At 47.0% G+C, this 14,458-nt stretch overlaps 1 protein-coding gene across 13 annotated transcripts in view; it reads right to left on the bottom strand.

Annotated features, from left to right (window-relative positions):
* The window catches only part of Svil (supervillin), a 194,984-nt gene that overhangs the window by 49,114 nt on the left and 131,412 nt on the right, over positions 1-14,458 (bottom strand). For 4 of the 13 annotated variants that reach the window (XM_041641514.1, XM_041641517.1, XM_041641515.1 and 1 more), the window contains 10 exons: positions 14,172-14,252; positions 11,190-12,056; positions 10,610-10,774; positions 10,002-10,036; positions 9,486-9,547; positions 8,681-8,820; positions 7,282-7,377; positions 5,618-5,861; positions 4,699-5,275; positions 3,484-3,700 (listed from right to left, as the gene is read on the bottom strand). In XM_041641514.1, the coding sequence (XP_041497448.1) occupies positions 3,484-3,700; positions 4,699-5,275; positions 5,618-5,861; positions 7,282-7,377; positions 8,681-8,820; positions 9,486-9,547; positions 10,002-10,036; positions 10,610-10,774; positions 11,190-12,056; positions 14,172-14,252 (2,484 nt within the window). The remainder of the gene's footprint in view (positions 1-3,483; positions 3,701-4,698; positions 5,276-5,617; positions 5,862-7,281; positions 7,378-8,680; positions 8,821-9,485; positions 9,548-10,001; positions 10,037-10,609; positions 10,775-11,189; positions 12,057-14,171; positions 14,253-14,458) is intronic. The other 9 variants (XM_041641522.1, XM_041641521.1, XM_041641524.1 and 6 more) reach the window with 6 other exon arrangements.

Raw genomic sequence — 14,458 nt, 5'->3', positions numbered from 1 at the left:
TTGGCTGACTGAGTCTGCATAGGCCTCCCGTGGGGACAGGGGTCTGCTCGCCTCACAGTCATCTTCTCCCCAGAGTGACAGTCAGTGATGACGTAAACACGGCTTCCAAGGCCTTCATAAGCTCTAAATTATAGAATTATTTCGTTCATAATGCTCTTTCAAAAAGTTCTTAAGAAGGGGCAGTTTGATCTCAAATCATTTAGACAGTGATAAAATGGCAGCTTTGTCAATCCACTGGAAGAAGCACCATAGGTTTCATTCTGGCAATGGATCAAGCTGGACATTCTAGACTTTGTAGGTGCTCTGCTGGTTGCTGTAACAAACATCCCAACAGAAGCAACCCAGGGAGGGTTTGTGTCGGCTAAAGGCGTGGGACAGTGAAAACCCAGCGTGATGGGGAAGGTGTGCAGAGTTCACTGTGGCAGGAGTGTGTGACTGGGGTCCTCACATCTCAGCAGACCAGGACAGAGATGGGACAACATTCACAGCTGGACTGTAACCCTCAAAGGCCCTTCCCTCATGGCTTACCTCAGTCAACCAAGCCTCTTGTTCCAAGTGTCTGACAACTCCTACCAGCCACTAGCTGAGGATCAAGTGGCCATATAGAGGCACTTCAGACACAAACCCTAACATTTCATGTCAAAAAGATGAAGGAAGTTAAGGGACGTTAGTGTTTCCTCAAATAACAAACATATTCTTTTTTTTTGGGGGGGGGGTGTTCGAGACAGGGTTTCTCTGTAGCTTTGAAGCCTGTCCTGGCACTAGCTTTTGTAGACCAGGCTGGCCTCAAACTCACAGAGGTCTGCCTCCCAAGTGCTGGAATTAAAGGCGTGCGCCACCACCACCCAGCCAAACATATTCTTTAAAACGAGAGCACGGGACTGGTAAGATGGCTCAGTGGGTAAAGGTGCTTGCTGCCAAGCTTGACAACCCAAGTTTTATCCTTAGCACCAACTTGTGGAAGGAGAGAACCAACTCAGCATGTTGTCCTCTGACCTCCCCACCACATTCATGCTGTGGCATGTGTAGGTGCATATTCTCTCTCTCTCTCTCTCTCTCTCTCTCTCTCTGTCTCTCTCTCTCTCTCTCTCACACACACACACACAGTAAATGAAAACATTTTAAAAAGGAGTATATAAAGGTATTCTAAAACTTAATTTTCTGGTTACTACACTTTTGATTTAGTTTTACACTTTATTTCATCTTACTATGCATCCTAGACTAGCCTCAGACTTCTGAGCACACAGGGTCTCTCTGTCTGTCTACTTAGGAGCAGGAACTAAGGTGCTAAGGGCATTTGGTAGCACTCAGAACAGAGAGCTTGATATGGCCAGAACTTAGTGTAGGAGAGACCCAGGTGGTCAGCTGAAGGCCACAGCTCACTGGAACTCATGACAAAGTCTGCGTTTCTCGTTACAGACGCAGGAATCTGAAGGTGAAAGAATAATTTGAAGCAAATCAAGTAAAGAATGTGTGAGCAGAAATGGGCTTAACCACACAGTGACTGCAAGTCCCAGGCTCTCGGAAGATGGTGTCAGGCGGCTTGCCTGCGTCCAAGGACTGTGATCCTGCCAGGCATAGCGAGCACACAGTGCCAAGGGTGCTGGAACTAAGTTTCTCCTGTGGGAAATCGAGGCAGTCACAATAGCTGGACTAAGTGAGCGTTACAGACCTATAATTTTATATGTCACCCCAGAAACAAAAGCAATGTCCAAATAAATGTTTGAACAGCACCTCCATTCTCAATAGGTCAAGCTTCGCATTTAACAAAGGATTGGAGGCCGCCACTCAGGGGACCTTCTCAAGCGAATGGTAAAGACAGACACATAGGTATGTTCAGTGAAGTACACACAAAACTCCCATCAAGGCCCAGGGAGGTCATGGGTGAGATATTTCTCATCGACATAGTTTATGATAGTAAGCATAATTGCTAAATAAATGGACCCTGACCTTTAAAAAAGCAGATGTTAACAATGAAATAGAGTAGCTGAATATTTAGAAAGCATTCCTGACAGGATTCTAAACAGACTCGGGGCAGGAACCTCTCTGAGAGGTTTTGGCTCTAGTTAGGCAACAGGTTCACCTGTGCTATCTATCCCCCATCCGTGGACTCACTTCTAGACAGTTGACAGAAGCCTCCGCCATCTTTTAACTTCAGCACAAAGCCTGGTTAAGAAGCCGTGCTCCACAGTAGCTCAGTTTAAATAGAATACTTTCCCCTCAGGGTAAGACTCACAGAGAGAGACAGACTAAGCAGAATTTACTGAAAATAAGCAGCTGAACCAAGAAACCCCACAGCTACTACTACTGTCTAATATAAAATGTCAGGGCTGGAGTTGCAGTTCATTGGTAACGTACTTGCCTAGCAAGTACCAAACTCTGGGTGAAATCACCTGCATGGGAGGGAGGGAAGGAAATAGGAGGGAATGAGAGAGTGTGGAGAAGAAGGAAGGGGAGGAGGGAAGAGGGGGAGGAAGGATGCAGAGGAGGGAGGAGGGGGAGGAAGGATAGGGAGGAGGAAGGATATGTAGGAGGGAGAAGGAGGAGGAAGGATGAAGAAGGATAGGGAGGAGAATGGATGGGGAGGAGGGAAAGAGGAGGAAGGATGAGGAGGAAGGAGAGGAGGGAAGGGAAAAAGGATGTAGGGGAAAGGGAGAAGGGGGAGAGGGAAACAAGAAAGGGGGAGTGAGGAAGTTAGGAAGGAAGGAAGAAAGAATGGAAAAAAGGAAGAAGGAAAGGAAGGAAGGAAAGAAGGGAAGAAGGAAAGGAAGAAATGGAAGGAAAGGAAGGAAAGGAATAAATGGAAGGAAAGGAAGGAAGGAAAGAAGGAAAGTTTCTAAATGGTCAAATCAATCATCTATTCAGTTTTGGCTGGTGAAATGGCTCAACAGGTAAAGGCACCTGGCATCAAGACCAACAACCTGAGTTCAATCCCAGAACCCACATAATGGAAGGAAAGAAGTGATTTCTGCAAGATGTCTACTGACCTCCAAACATGTTCTGTGGCACATGTGTGAGCACATATATACACACACACGCACACACAAATAAGTAAACGTAATAAAATTTTAGAAAAAAGTACTTCTTCTTATTTTCTATAAAACACACCAAACTTAGATTCTAATCTCAAAGACAAAGATCGTCTATGTGAATTTACCTATCTTCATCCAATATTTATTTAACCCAGACCACTAGTGGATCACCGGACTCGCAGGGTGAATCACGTGTTTCTATAGGAGAAAGAGGCGCTATCTCGGCTTCACGGAGAACTGGATATGAAATAAGAAACAGAGACCACAGAGAAATGAGGTGTTCCTGTTCGTTCTGCCGAGTCTGAACTGGGCACCTCTCAAACTTGCTAAATTAGGTGCAGCTCATATGTCTGGGCTTCCATGGTTATTTCAGCTTCCCTGTATAGCCTGGCAAAGCAGGTGCACATCCCTCTCCAATACTGCCTGTCAATCATCAGACGGGTTTACCTACCTTTCTTTAATTGACATAGTTTTGCTGGGTGAATCCAGAAGAGTCTCTCCCACTGGCACTTTGACCTCTCCAGCAGCAAACATGGCACAGGGGTTCTTGAAGAGTTTCTCTGCTAGCTGCTCAGAGGAGTCCTGCTGCTTCCAGGACATTGGGGTTGCCTTCTGAATAGAGGCAGCTGGCTCTGTTTGTTCAGAAGCAGGTTCTCCAAACTCTGTTGCTGGAGAGAAGGAGAGCAGGGTCAGCATCACTCCCAGCAAGCATCTCTCCAGATGTTCACAGCCCCACAGTGCAGTGCCCCAGTCAGCACAACCCCCAGCAAGCATCTCTCCAGATGTTCACAGTCCCACAGTGCAGCACCTGAATCAGCATCACACCCAGCAAGCATATCTCCAGATGTTCAGTCCCACAGTGCAGCACATAAGTCAGCATCACTCCTAGGAAGCATCTCTCTAGATGTTCACAGCCCCACAGTGCAGTGCCCCAGTCAGCATCACTCCCAGCAAGCATCTCTCCAGATGTTCTCAGCCCCAAAGTGCAGTGGTCCAGTCAGCATCACCCCCCAGCAAGCATCTCTCCAGATGTTCACAGCCCCACAGTGCAGCATCCGAGTCAGGCTGTAGGTGCATGGCAAGTTACCCAGGCCACTGGGGTTGATGTGGAACTGTAGCACACACCGAGAGAAACAGCTAGCCTGTGCCTGCTGTGTTGCACAATGGAATTGCCCTCTCTTAGACTGCACTCACAAACCTAGCCCATCTCGGCATGCATGCTATTGGGATGTGTGAATGGAAGCTGGTCTCCTCTGTAGACAGCATACTAATCTGTACGGTCAGAATGCATGTGGAGTCTAAAAGCATACCAGTTCAAGTCTGTCTCCCTGTGCTGACAGGGTGCAGGACTCTTACTAAAAGAGGCCAACACGGCTAAGGAGCTCAGAAGGCTACTGTGTGAGTCAATGTCACCGAAGTTACCTGAAACCCTTATCAAGGACTGTTAAGAATCGCAGCCAATTTGCTGCTGTAGACCAGACTCCACCAGTTCACTTACCATGTCAGATTCAAGGGGAAGAGAGGTCTGGGGAAAGGAGTATGACTCACTGAACTCGATCCATCCTAGAGATAAACTGCTCTAGATGTAAGGACCAGGAACCAGCGGAGCATGCACGGCAAGTCTGTCAAGCACAGAAGCCTAGAAAGCGGAGCCACAGGAGCTTACCTTTGAGGGAGAACGTTCTCGTGGCATTTCCCACATCTGCATTCTGCTCCGAGGTCTGCTTGTCCTTCAGGTCCAGATTATCTTGCAAACTGATTTTAGCAATGGAAAATTCCTTCAACTTATCATCAAGGTGGGTGACAGGAGGATTACTTAACTCTGAGCTCCCCCTCCTTAGAATGGCATGTTTAGCCTCCTTCTGGACATCACCATCTCTGACTCTGCCAAGGATGGGGTAGGAGGGCTGCGCTCCCTCCTCGAAGGCTCTGTGTGTCTGAATGCTACTGTCTACGCCAGTCAGAGTGTTCTTGCTTTCCGTCTCTCCAGACTCCCCCAGCATTCCTTTGCACCCACTGTGCTCTGCCAGAGGCCGCCAGCCTTGTGGTTTCAGAATGCCTCTAACTGGAGAGTCTGAATTTTCCACAGGAGAAGGAAACTGGGAGTCAGTGGTACTTGCACCGCCGTCAACAGATGGCTTTGTCCGAAGGTCCCCTGCGTATGTGGGAGCAACTGCAGAGGCCATGGTAGAAACAGATGTGCTCACAGTGGGGGAGAAAGGGACGAGCTTCGCACTCTGTACCTGGGAGGACACAGTTTAAGGACACTGTCATCTGAGGGGACTGGATGGGCATAATACACCTCAGCAGTGGCTCATCTTACTGCAAAACCAGCCTGCAAGGTTATACACACAGAATACATTACAAACAAGCCCTCTGGGGAAGCAGCTTGCCTCTGCAATTATATCCTACCAAAATGGACTCATTCCAAACAAATTATGAAAACAACAGAAGAAAAGCAAACTTGGGTATGGTTCTTCCTTAGGGATGAGAAGACAACACCACGTTCAAGTGCACCTGGTGACCCTGTCCTGTGGCGACACCCACACACCCCCCTACACTGGACTCAGACCTCACACACTCACCTGCTCCACCTCTCCGAGTGTGACTGGCTGAGTCTGATACCTCGCGTTCATCCTTCTCTGCCGCACATCTATTCTGTTTCTGGTGGAAATGGCTTTGGAGACTGGCTGGGACAATTTGTTAAACAAGGCCAATTTCTCTGCTAAGCTCAGAGAGGAGGAATCAGGTTCGCCTGGTTCGGCAGACTCTCTGCCCTCATTTGCCTGGCCCCTGGCTAAAGCCTTTTGGTGAGCCGATGCCTGTAACCTAGAGGGAAGGAAGGAAGAGTCAGTCACATAGAGAAAAGCAAACAAAAGCCCACTACTAATTCATTTATTAACTGTCTTAAAAATGTCACTTATTTAGTAAAGGGCTGATTTTCCCTCGCAGGTCTGGTAGAGGGACAGGCGACTATGAGCAGGGTCAGCTAGGGACACCAGCACCGTCATTTCTAGGACAGGCAGACATTTAGTTCTGAATCATTTCTATAAAGGACATTTCTTGTTGAAGGAACCAATGTCAGCCTGGATCTAGCTTCCTCCAGAGAAATCCCGGTTAGTTCCTCTCTCAGGGACAAAAGGTATAGGCAGAAATTACTGCTTGGGTCAAACATCTCTGTAGATACTGCTCGGAAGGTGGCATCTTTATTTTGAATGGCTAGGGAGAATATGGTCTCCCGACAATGACAGACTGCAAAGCAGGTTTTTGTTTGTCAAACGTGTGGTCTTTAAATATACTTATCTCCCACGTAGCTACCCATTTTCAAAAGTTACTTACATCTAATTCCCAATAACTTGAAATGTGAAGAAAATCCCCCAAATCCCAAGTGGGACTACAGGGGCATGGCCTGTTTAGCATGGGCAAAGCCCTGAGGCTCAGCCCCACAACAACAACAGTAATAAAAATAGCTTCCACTGCTAGGGAGAGGAGGCTTCCAGGCCAGGAGGTCAGTGATTCTCAAACGGTCTCCAAGACAGCATTGCCCCTGCCCCTGGCAACACTTTGTTCTAGTGAGAAGGCCTTCCAGGGGTCCGAGAGCACATACCAGGAGGGTCACGAAGTCTTTCCCAAGACAGTCCTGGTCTGGATTGGGCAGTTTACTCTAGCTCTGCCATTTTATACCTCTGACTCCAGTTGTAGCTTGCGTGCTTTGTCTCGTCACAGTTGAGACAAAGAGGATGGTTATATGGTTTAAGAACATAATTTCAAAACACCACAATCTAAAACTGAACCCTGTTACATCTATAACAAATCCTAAAACCTAATGGCACTGCCGTTCCTCTCTTCAAATTAGAAAGCAGGACTATTTGATTTTAGTATGTATTTGTATGTATTATTTAAAAATAACTCATTTCAATATTCACATTAATGTTCCATTTTTAAATTAGTCTTAACCGTTAGTATTTTAGAAGAAAAATAAAGTTTTTTGTGTTAAAAAAAAGTGTAAGTGAGTTAGTGTGGGCCTAACACCAACACAGGAAGCAGGCAGACAGACAACACGTTTCTCACACAGCCGTGAAATTAACGGTACCTCGCACTATGGCAGGACAAAACACCAAACATTTCAGGGACACTCACTGCACTGATTTGTTTGTCAAACAAATGAAAGGCATTCAAGGCTTCCAGATGCATCTGCTGCCCAGCACCTTGGCACTGGGTGCTACATGCAGCAAAGTGTGTCAGGTACCTGGCAGGCTGCACAGTGCTTCTAGCTACAGTGGGGCTAGGAAGTCTCGCCATTACAGGGTGGGTGACCCCAGAACACGAAGCAGGGATAGGTTCACTTTAAAAGCAATGGCCAAAGGAGGAGCATTCATGAGGAGAGAGAAGAAAAGAAGCATTAAGGAAGGCATAGCTGCAAACCCAGAAATGCAAAAACCAAATATTTTACCAAAAATATTTGCTAAACACTTTGAGGGAAAACAGATCACAAAAGAACTTGGAAAGCAATAGAGATGGAAGGACAGAGGCAGGGGCTGTCCAGAGTAAGTGGGACAAACAGAGGCGTAAGCTTGAAAAAGAGTCAGCTTAGAACAAAAAGCCTCATTTTGAGAAGTCATTTAAAAAGCTAGCGTCAACCATAGCCAGACAGGAGATTCTTGCCACAGTTTAGAATCTTCTTCTCAGTGTCGCTTTTAGCAGCATCTGTGACTTTGTCAATCAATAGCGTCATCAAAGTAGACCCACTGAGCCATACCAGCCGGTTATTTCCCCCTCCTTTGTTGTTTTGTTTCCGTGGGTGTCTGTTTTACAGTGTTTACCAGCCAATCCAAGAAATTACTTTTTAGAGAAATGGATATGCGAGGAGTGTCGGAAGTGCACAGAGGAGCTTGTCCATCAGCACAGCAAAGAGACGAGACGCCTAGGGCCAGCTCAGTGATAGAGCACTTGCACAGCATGCTCAGGGTATGTGGACCCCGGACTGTGAGAACCAAACACTTGGAGAAGAAGGAGAAGATGGACAGCCACACAGCACGTTCCTATAGCACGTCTTCAGACAGAGGTCCTTTGGGTGACAACACTCCACAGAAATGGTTTTTAAGAACATAAATAGTCTCAGCTGACTGGAGCTGCTAACTTTGAGTGAACCAGTCAAGGCAATCTGAGCAGACTGCCCAAATGCAGACCTCCTGTTGCTCAGAAAGTGTCCAACTGCCAATTAATTTTTAGACATTTTGGTGGTGGTTTAAAAACAAAACAAATGCTTATGTCTTAGAGGTAGGTGCTAAGACATTTAAGGCTGAAACGTCTGGGGCGGGGGTGGCTGAAGATAAGGCACGTGGAGGAAAACTGCCTAGGAACTGAGGGTCAGGAAGCTGATTCTCACTATAGTTCACCTCCCCTCACGTTTGTATTTTTGTGAAAGACAAAACACAATGATAAAATCACTTCAGGAGTAACTGTAGGCCTCTAGCACGTACATCCCATTACTGTCAAATAGCAGGAAAATCAAAACAAAAATCAGTATGAAGCATGTGCCTCTCTATGACTCCTGGTTAAACTGCCTCATTCTTATAGGAAACTCTCGACTCTCTCTTTAAACATTGACAGCATAGGTCAGGCTAAGGACTCCCTCAGAGACGTACGTGGCTGCGATGACCACTTCCTCATTGGTGATGGGCTGGGTGTGAGAACGGTCCTGTAGGCGACGCAGCCTTTGCTCCACGGCTGCATTTCTGGAACGTCTCTTTGGGACGTTGTGTTCATCAAATGATTTCTCCATTTCCTGCAGTTAGAAAACATTGTAGGATCCCAATGAATTCTAAGAAAAGAAACTACTGGGGTAGCAGAATGTCTGTCTGCTGCTCTTCTGAAGGAGCCACAGGAGGGGCACCAATGAGGGCCCCTGCCATAAGAAGTGAATGCTTCAGGCTGGAGCGGCTGGGTAAAAACCGGTCAAAGCAGATCCTGAAGCTTGATTCTAGACAGTCTGCATGAAAGGCTTGGTCCACAGTTTAGTATTGGCAGAATATAGAGGTGGGGCTGGGAGTGATGCCATCAACCCCCCGCCCCCCAACATACACACAAAGATCCCAGAATCTTGGCTCTTCCTCTCTTCTTCATTCCTGCCACCAGGTATGGAGCAGCTTCCTCCACCCGTCTGCTGCTGTCGGGAGCACTACTCTATCACAGGCCCAAAGCAAGCAGGCCAGCTGTCACAGACAACCTCTGAAGGCCTGTGCTGCGATAAACCTTTCTTTTTAAACAAAGAAATGTGATAGCTTTAGCTATTCTGTTACAATCAAGGGACACTGTCTAAGCCAGCACAGGAAGAGAAGAACAGGTATGGCAGGTGAGAAGAACATGGAAGTGTGTGGAGTACCACCAGACCCTGGGCGTCTTCCTCAGAAGCGGCTACGGTCTCTGAGCAAACCATTTGTCACACCTTACCCGGAAAAGCAACCTCTTGGCAGCGACACTCAGTTTGGCCCGCTCATCCACTTTTTCCTCATCTGTAAAAAGTCACGAAAGAACCGCACATCACTAGAAAGCACAGGCTTCCTCTCGGAATGCTTCTCAAGGCTGACCTGCCAATCCCTGAATCCAAGAGGAGGTGGCCTCCCGTCATGAGCTCATGCTTTCTCATGGCAATTCTAACCCAACTGTGTCCAGACGGTGTGTTTATCGTAACGGTCTAAGAGGAACACCGCCTTGGTGCCGATGGCGGCGGTCACCAGTAAAACCCACTTCTTGAGTCACAGCGGCCACTCCACAGTGCTCACCGAATGAGCCTCCTAGTTCCTATCAGAAGCTTATCAGAAACTGACAGCTAGGGTTAACAGCAAGGCAGTTTGGAAAGAAGACACTGATAGGTTCCAGGTTTCATCTCCCGCATAGCCTTAAATCTTAGGTCTTAAATCTGATCTGGACAAGATGTGGAAGAATAAAAAGAAGAGAGATACTTGCCCTCAACCACTGGCATCTCTGAACCGGAAGGGTACCTAGGAAAGACAGCAGATAGTGATGATGATTAGTGGTGGACACACAAGCTACACATGAAACACAATGCAAGTGAGCTACTTAAAGACTTGGCTGACACTGTGGAGCTGTGCACACAACCCCAGCCTGGGGCACACCTTGTGAAGAAAGCAGTACATGGTGTTAAGGGCACATTTCCGGTGAACCTTATCATTGTATGAAACCATTTAAAAATGTAAATATAAGAAGTAAGCTATTTAGAAGATGAATACAAAATTCCTTATTCCCAGTGGCGGATGCTCAGTTCAGATGCCAGTTTAATAAAAGAACAACAACAACAAGAACAAAAAAAAAAAACAAATATCACTGGCTGAAGAAAAATGTCTCTCCTCACCTGATCTGCAGGTAGTTCAAAACTTTAGAGTTGTATCAGTTAGAAAAATCAATATTTTTTGGAATATATTTCAATAAATATAATAAGTATCCTTATGGCTGAGATGGAATAATCTTAGAATCCTATGCAAATAGCATCAGGCCCGCCAGGGCAGTGAGAACCCCATGTTTGAATTGCTTGAAGTATACACACACATGCCTACCTATCTGTCTCCTTTCGCTCTGCTGAGGTTATAGGTTGAGTTCTAAATCTCTCAGAAGTTTTTCTACTTTCACCAGGAGAAAGATAGCGTCTTGGTTTCCGAGACCCTCTCTCCCGTTCAGTGGGCAAGCCAATTCCTTCAGCTGACTTCTCAACCCGGGATTGGCTTTTAGGACCACAGGGCAGCGAAGAGTGCAACACAGGAATACAGAGAGGGAGAGGAAAAAAGAGAGGGAGGGAGGGAGGGAGGGAGAGAGGGAGGGAGGGAGAGAGGAAGGAAGGGAGAGAGGGAGAGGGAGTAGGAGAGGGAGAGGAAGAGAGAGAGAGAACAGAGGAAAAGTTTATGCATCTCAGTGAAAGACACAGCGCTAGGTTCTACATGCTCAACCATGCGCATCGCTGGTGGAACATTCCAGAGACCCACTCCTCCAGATCCCAATTAGTAGGCAGAAGCAGAATGGTAGTGTGTGAGCCATTTCCTGTACACTCTGCCCTGCACACACTGTGAGCTAAGCTAACAGGACACACCACAGGAAGCCGTGCAAGTGACAATTCGGAAGGATGTCGGGAACATCACCTACAGTTCAGGTTTCTTGCTGGCTTTGGTTGATTCCAGAAACATATTTCGGAGCTGGGCAACGGAGACTCTTGTGTCCAGCATGCTAGGTTCTGCACCAGGCCCTTCTGCCTGGGAACTCTGTAGCTCCAGCTCCTGCTTTGGGGCTGGATCCTTCTGTCTGGGGGCCTGGAACTGAAGGGGACCCGTATAATCCGACAGGGAGCGGGCCATGACCTTGCGTTTTTTTGAAGAGGCCTCTTTTGTGTGACTGGTTGATGTGGTATCTTGGGACGCAGGACCACTCTGAACATACAGAATCATTTCACTCCGGCCAATTCTCTGAGTAGGCTGATGTTGAACTTGCCTCTCCCTCTCAGGTTCTACGGTGATGGAGTGAATGGTAGGCTCATCTAAATCTTCATTACCAGAGGGGCCCTTGTGGCCTCTGGCCAGCTTGTCATCTTCCAAGGTCAAGAGTGATTTGGGGCTCTTCTCCAGAGTATCCGCTGGGAGCACATCTGCTTCTGGTTCACAAATACGGAGCCCTGGAGCATCCCTCGACTCACCTTCTAGAATCTTCAAGGTGGTAGATTTTATGACATTTGGGGTGCCTGGCCCCACCCAGCTGCATTCAGATGCACTTTTTGGGGTGCCCACGGTCACCATCTTGATGGCATGAACAGGGTCAGCTGGCAGGACACAGCTCCGGCTAGGCTGCAGTGAGCTCACTACCCTGCTGGTGACCCTATCAAAGGCGGAGCTTTCTGACTGGACAGACAGGAAATGCGCAGGTCCTGGCTGCTGTCTCCTCTGAGGTAAGGACTCTGAGGTGAGTTCAGGGCTGCTGCGAGCACTCTCCTCTTTCACCATTTTTTCTCTAACTTTAACTCTTAAGAAAAAAATAGTATTTATGTTGCAATACGTCGTAGTCACCAAAGGAGAAGGAAGCATGCACAAACCATGGGTGGCAGTGGAGCCAATGCAGAGAGAACATGTATGAAAAACATTTAGGCATCGAACACAGATTCCTAGTGTTTGTCAGTTAGATGGAGTGAAATCTCTAAATTTGCATTCATATTTGGCCCAAAATTCCATCCCCTGTTAAGCTGAGTGTCACATGCTATCTGGAGGGAGAATGGCTTTATCCTAACAAAATACCTAGCAAATCCAGGAAGCTTCATTCATACACAGCACTGTAAGCGGTGTGTGAAAGAGGCAATGCCTAGGTCGGGACTCTGTACGATGTGGGGGTGACTGTAAGCTTCAAGGAAACGTACTCTCAACAGTAGACACGGCCACTTCCCTGTCCACGGGATATGCGGGCATTTGTGATTGCTAATGCTTCCTACTGAGTTTCACGGTTTAGTTATCACTTGAGGCCCTAGGCCCATACTCACAGGATCTGAATGCTAAGCTGACTATGTCATTTGATCCCCAGACATGGCCAGTTTGGATGTCATTACTCATGACAACACGAATGTCCAGCAAGAAGGCATTTGTCAAGAGAATCAGGAGCCCTCATCTCCCTCCCATTGATGTTGCACCCTAACTAAAAGCCAACTTAGGAGGAAATGTTTTTTGTTGTTTCTGATTTTTAAAAATTTGAGATAAGAACTGAAAAAGATGTCCAAACGTGCAGACTGTTCCCCTCTCTGCAGAAGCCTGCTAACCAAGAACCCTGGCTGGGGACCTTACCTGCCCCTCCCGACTTCACAATGGGGCAGGAGAGGTGGCTCAGCGATGAAGAACACTGGCTGCTCTTTCAGAGCACCCGGGTTCAATTCCCAGGACCCACACAGCAGCTCACAACTGTCTGTAACTCCAGGTCCAGGAGAGCTGACACTCTCACACAAACATACATGCAGGCAAAAGTCCCAGTGTACCCCAAATAAATAAATAAATAAATAAATAAATAAATAAATAAATACAACGGAAATAGTGGCTGTGGGGGAGAGGGGGTGCTGCCTGGCATGTGTGAGGCCCTGTGTTTGGTTCCCACCTCAGGGAAAGAAAGGTCAGGAGGGTTTGGAAGAGCACATGTCTTCCTACTTAGCGAAGACGACACAGTCAACAACAAAAGCACACTTGTGTTACTTTTTGAAATACCACTGGGGGCGGGGAGCGCAAAATGGAAACCCATTTATCCACGGTGGATTGCTGACCAGGTCCGACTTTCAGAAAGTTGGACACACAGCTTTTGGGAGAGGAGAAGAGATTTCTTGGGAAATGTAAAAGTTACATTACACATTATAGAACTGTCCCATTTGGGCCTAGTTGGCTCTATCAAATTCGTAAAACACCTTCTGGTTTCCAACAGGCCTTCATGGGTAGACTTCCCGAGGAAATGCAAAGACACACTGAGAGATGTGAGTGTCTGGATAAAGCACTTGGGCCGTTGCTTTTCTGAGAGCTCTGAAGACTGAGCGGCAGTCAGGCTCCCCTGTGGGATGTGTCCTCCTTATCTAAGGTCATCTCAAGAGAACAAAGTCACTGTCAGAAACTCAATACATGGAACCTTTGTCCAGGCAGTGGCTTGTTCATTCTTCATTTTTCTCTCTCTCCATCATGAAATGATTGGAGTATCTGTCTGCTATTAGGCCATATGCCCTAAATTTAACTACGAAAAATTAACTGCTGGTTTAGAAACAAGGAAACTAAAGCTGGTGCAGAAAAGGGATGTGGAAGGGTAGGATAGCCCTGAGGAAGGGTTCCTCACTGCCCCCTGTTGGCCAGTTCCGGAGTGAGTTGGTGAGAAAGTGAGCAAGCAAGAAGTGTGTTAAGACTTCTAGTGGAAGTGAACCAGGAAGGCTAAGGAGTGTCAGTCAGGCACTCTGGAGACATAGGATTAGGAAGCAGCTTATTTTTGAACACATGGTTGTCAGAGATGCTGCAAAGAGGGAGAAGGAGTATGAGTGTTAGTTAGGTGTGGCAGAGCAAGGAGAGGTGATGGGGGTAGGAGGATATCCACCATGCTTCAGCCACACACTTCCCACCTGTGATGTACCTGGAAGGCCAGTTGATAAGTGAAGGTGTATCCCCTTCGGCATCTTTCTGCAGAAACCACTCATGGGTGGCCTTCCCTGTACTACCACGCACAAGAAACAAAACTTTAGAACATTGCTATCAAAATACTGGTGCCTACACCCACATCATTTTACTATAATCAAAACCCAAAGGTTGCTTTTAGTTAAGATGCTCAAGCTGGCTTTAAAAAAGACCTAATGTTCATGGCGCTTTTAGAGTTTGCGTCTACTTCTTGAAATTTCTTGGTCATTTGGCTCATCACAGGAA

Source organism: Microtus oregoni, unplaced genomic scaffold, assembly GCF_018167655.1.
Source record: "Microtus oregoni isolate MIOR12 unplaced genomic scaffold, Mior012 000070F_ref0000104, whole genome shotgun sequence".
Taxonomy (NCBI): Eukaryota; Metazoa; Chordata; class Mammalia; order Rodentia; family Cricetidae; genus Microtus; species Microtus oregoni.
The sequence above is the reverse complement of the archived record's forward strand: the minus strand, read 5'-3'. Positions and strand labels throughout refer to the sequence as shown.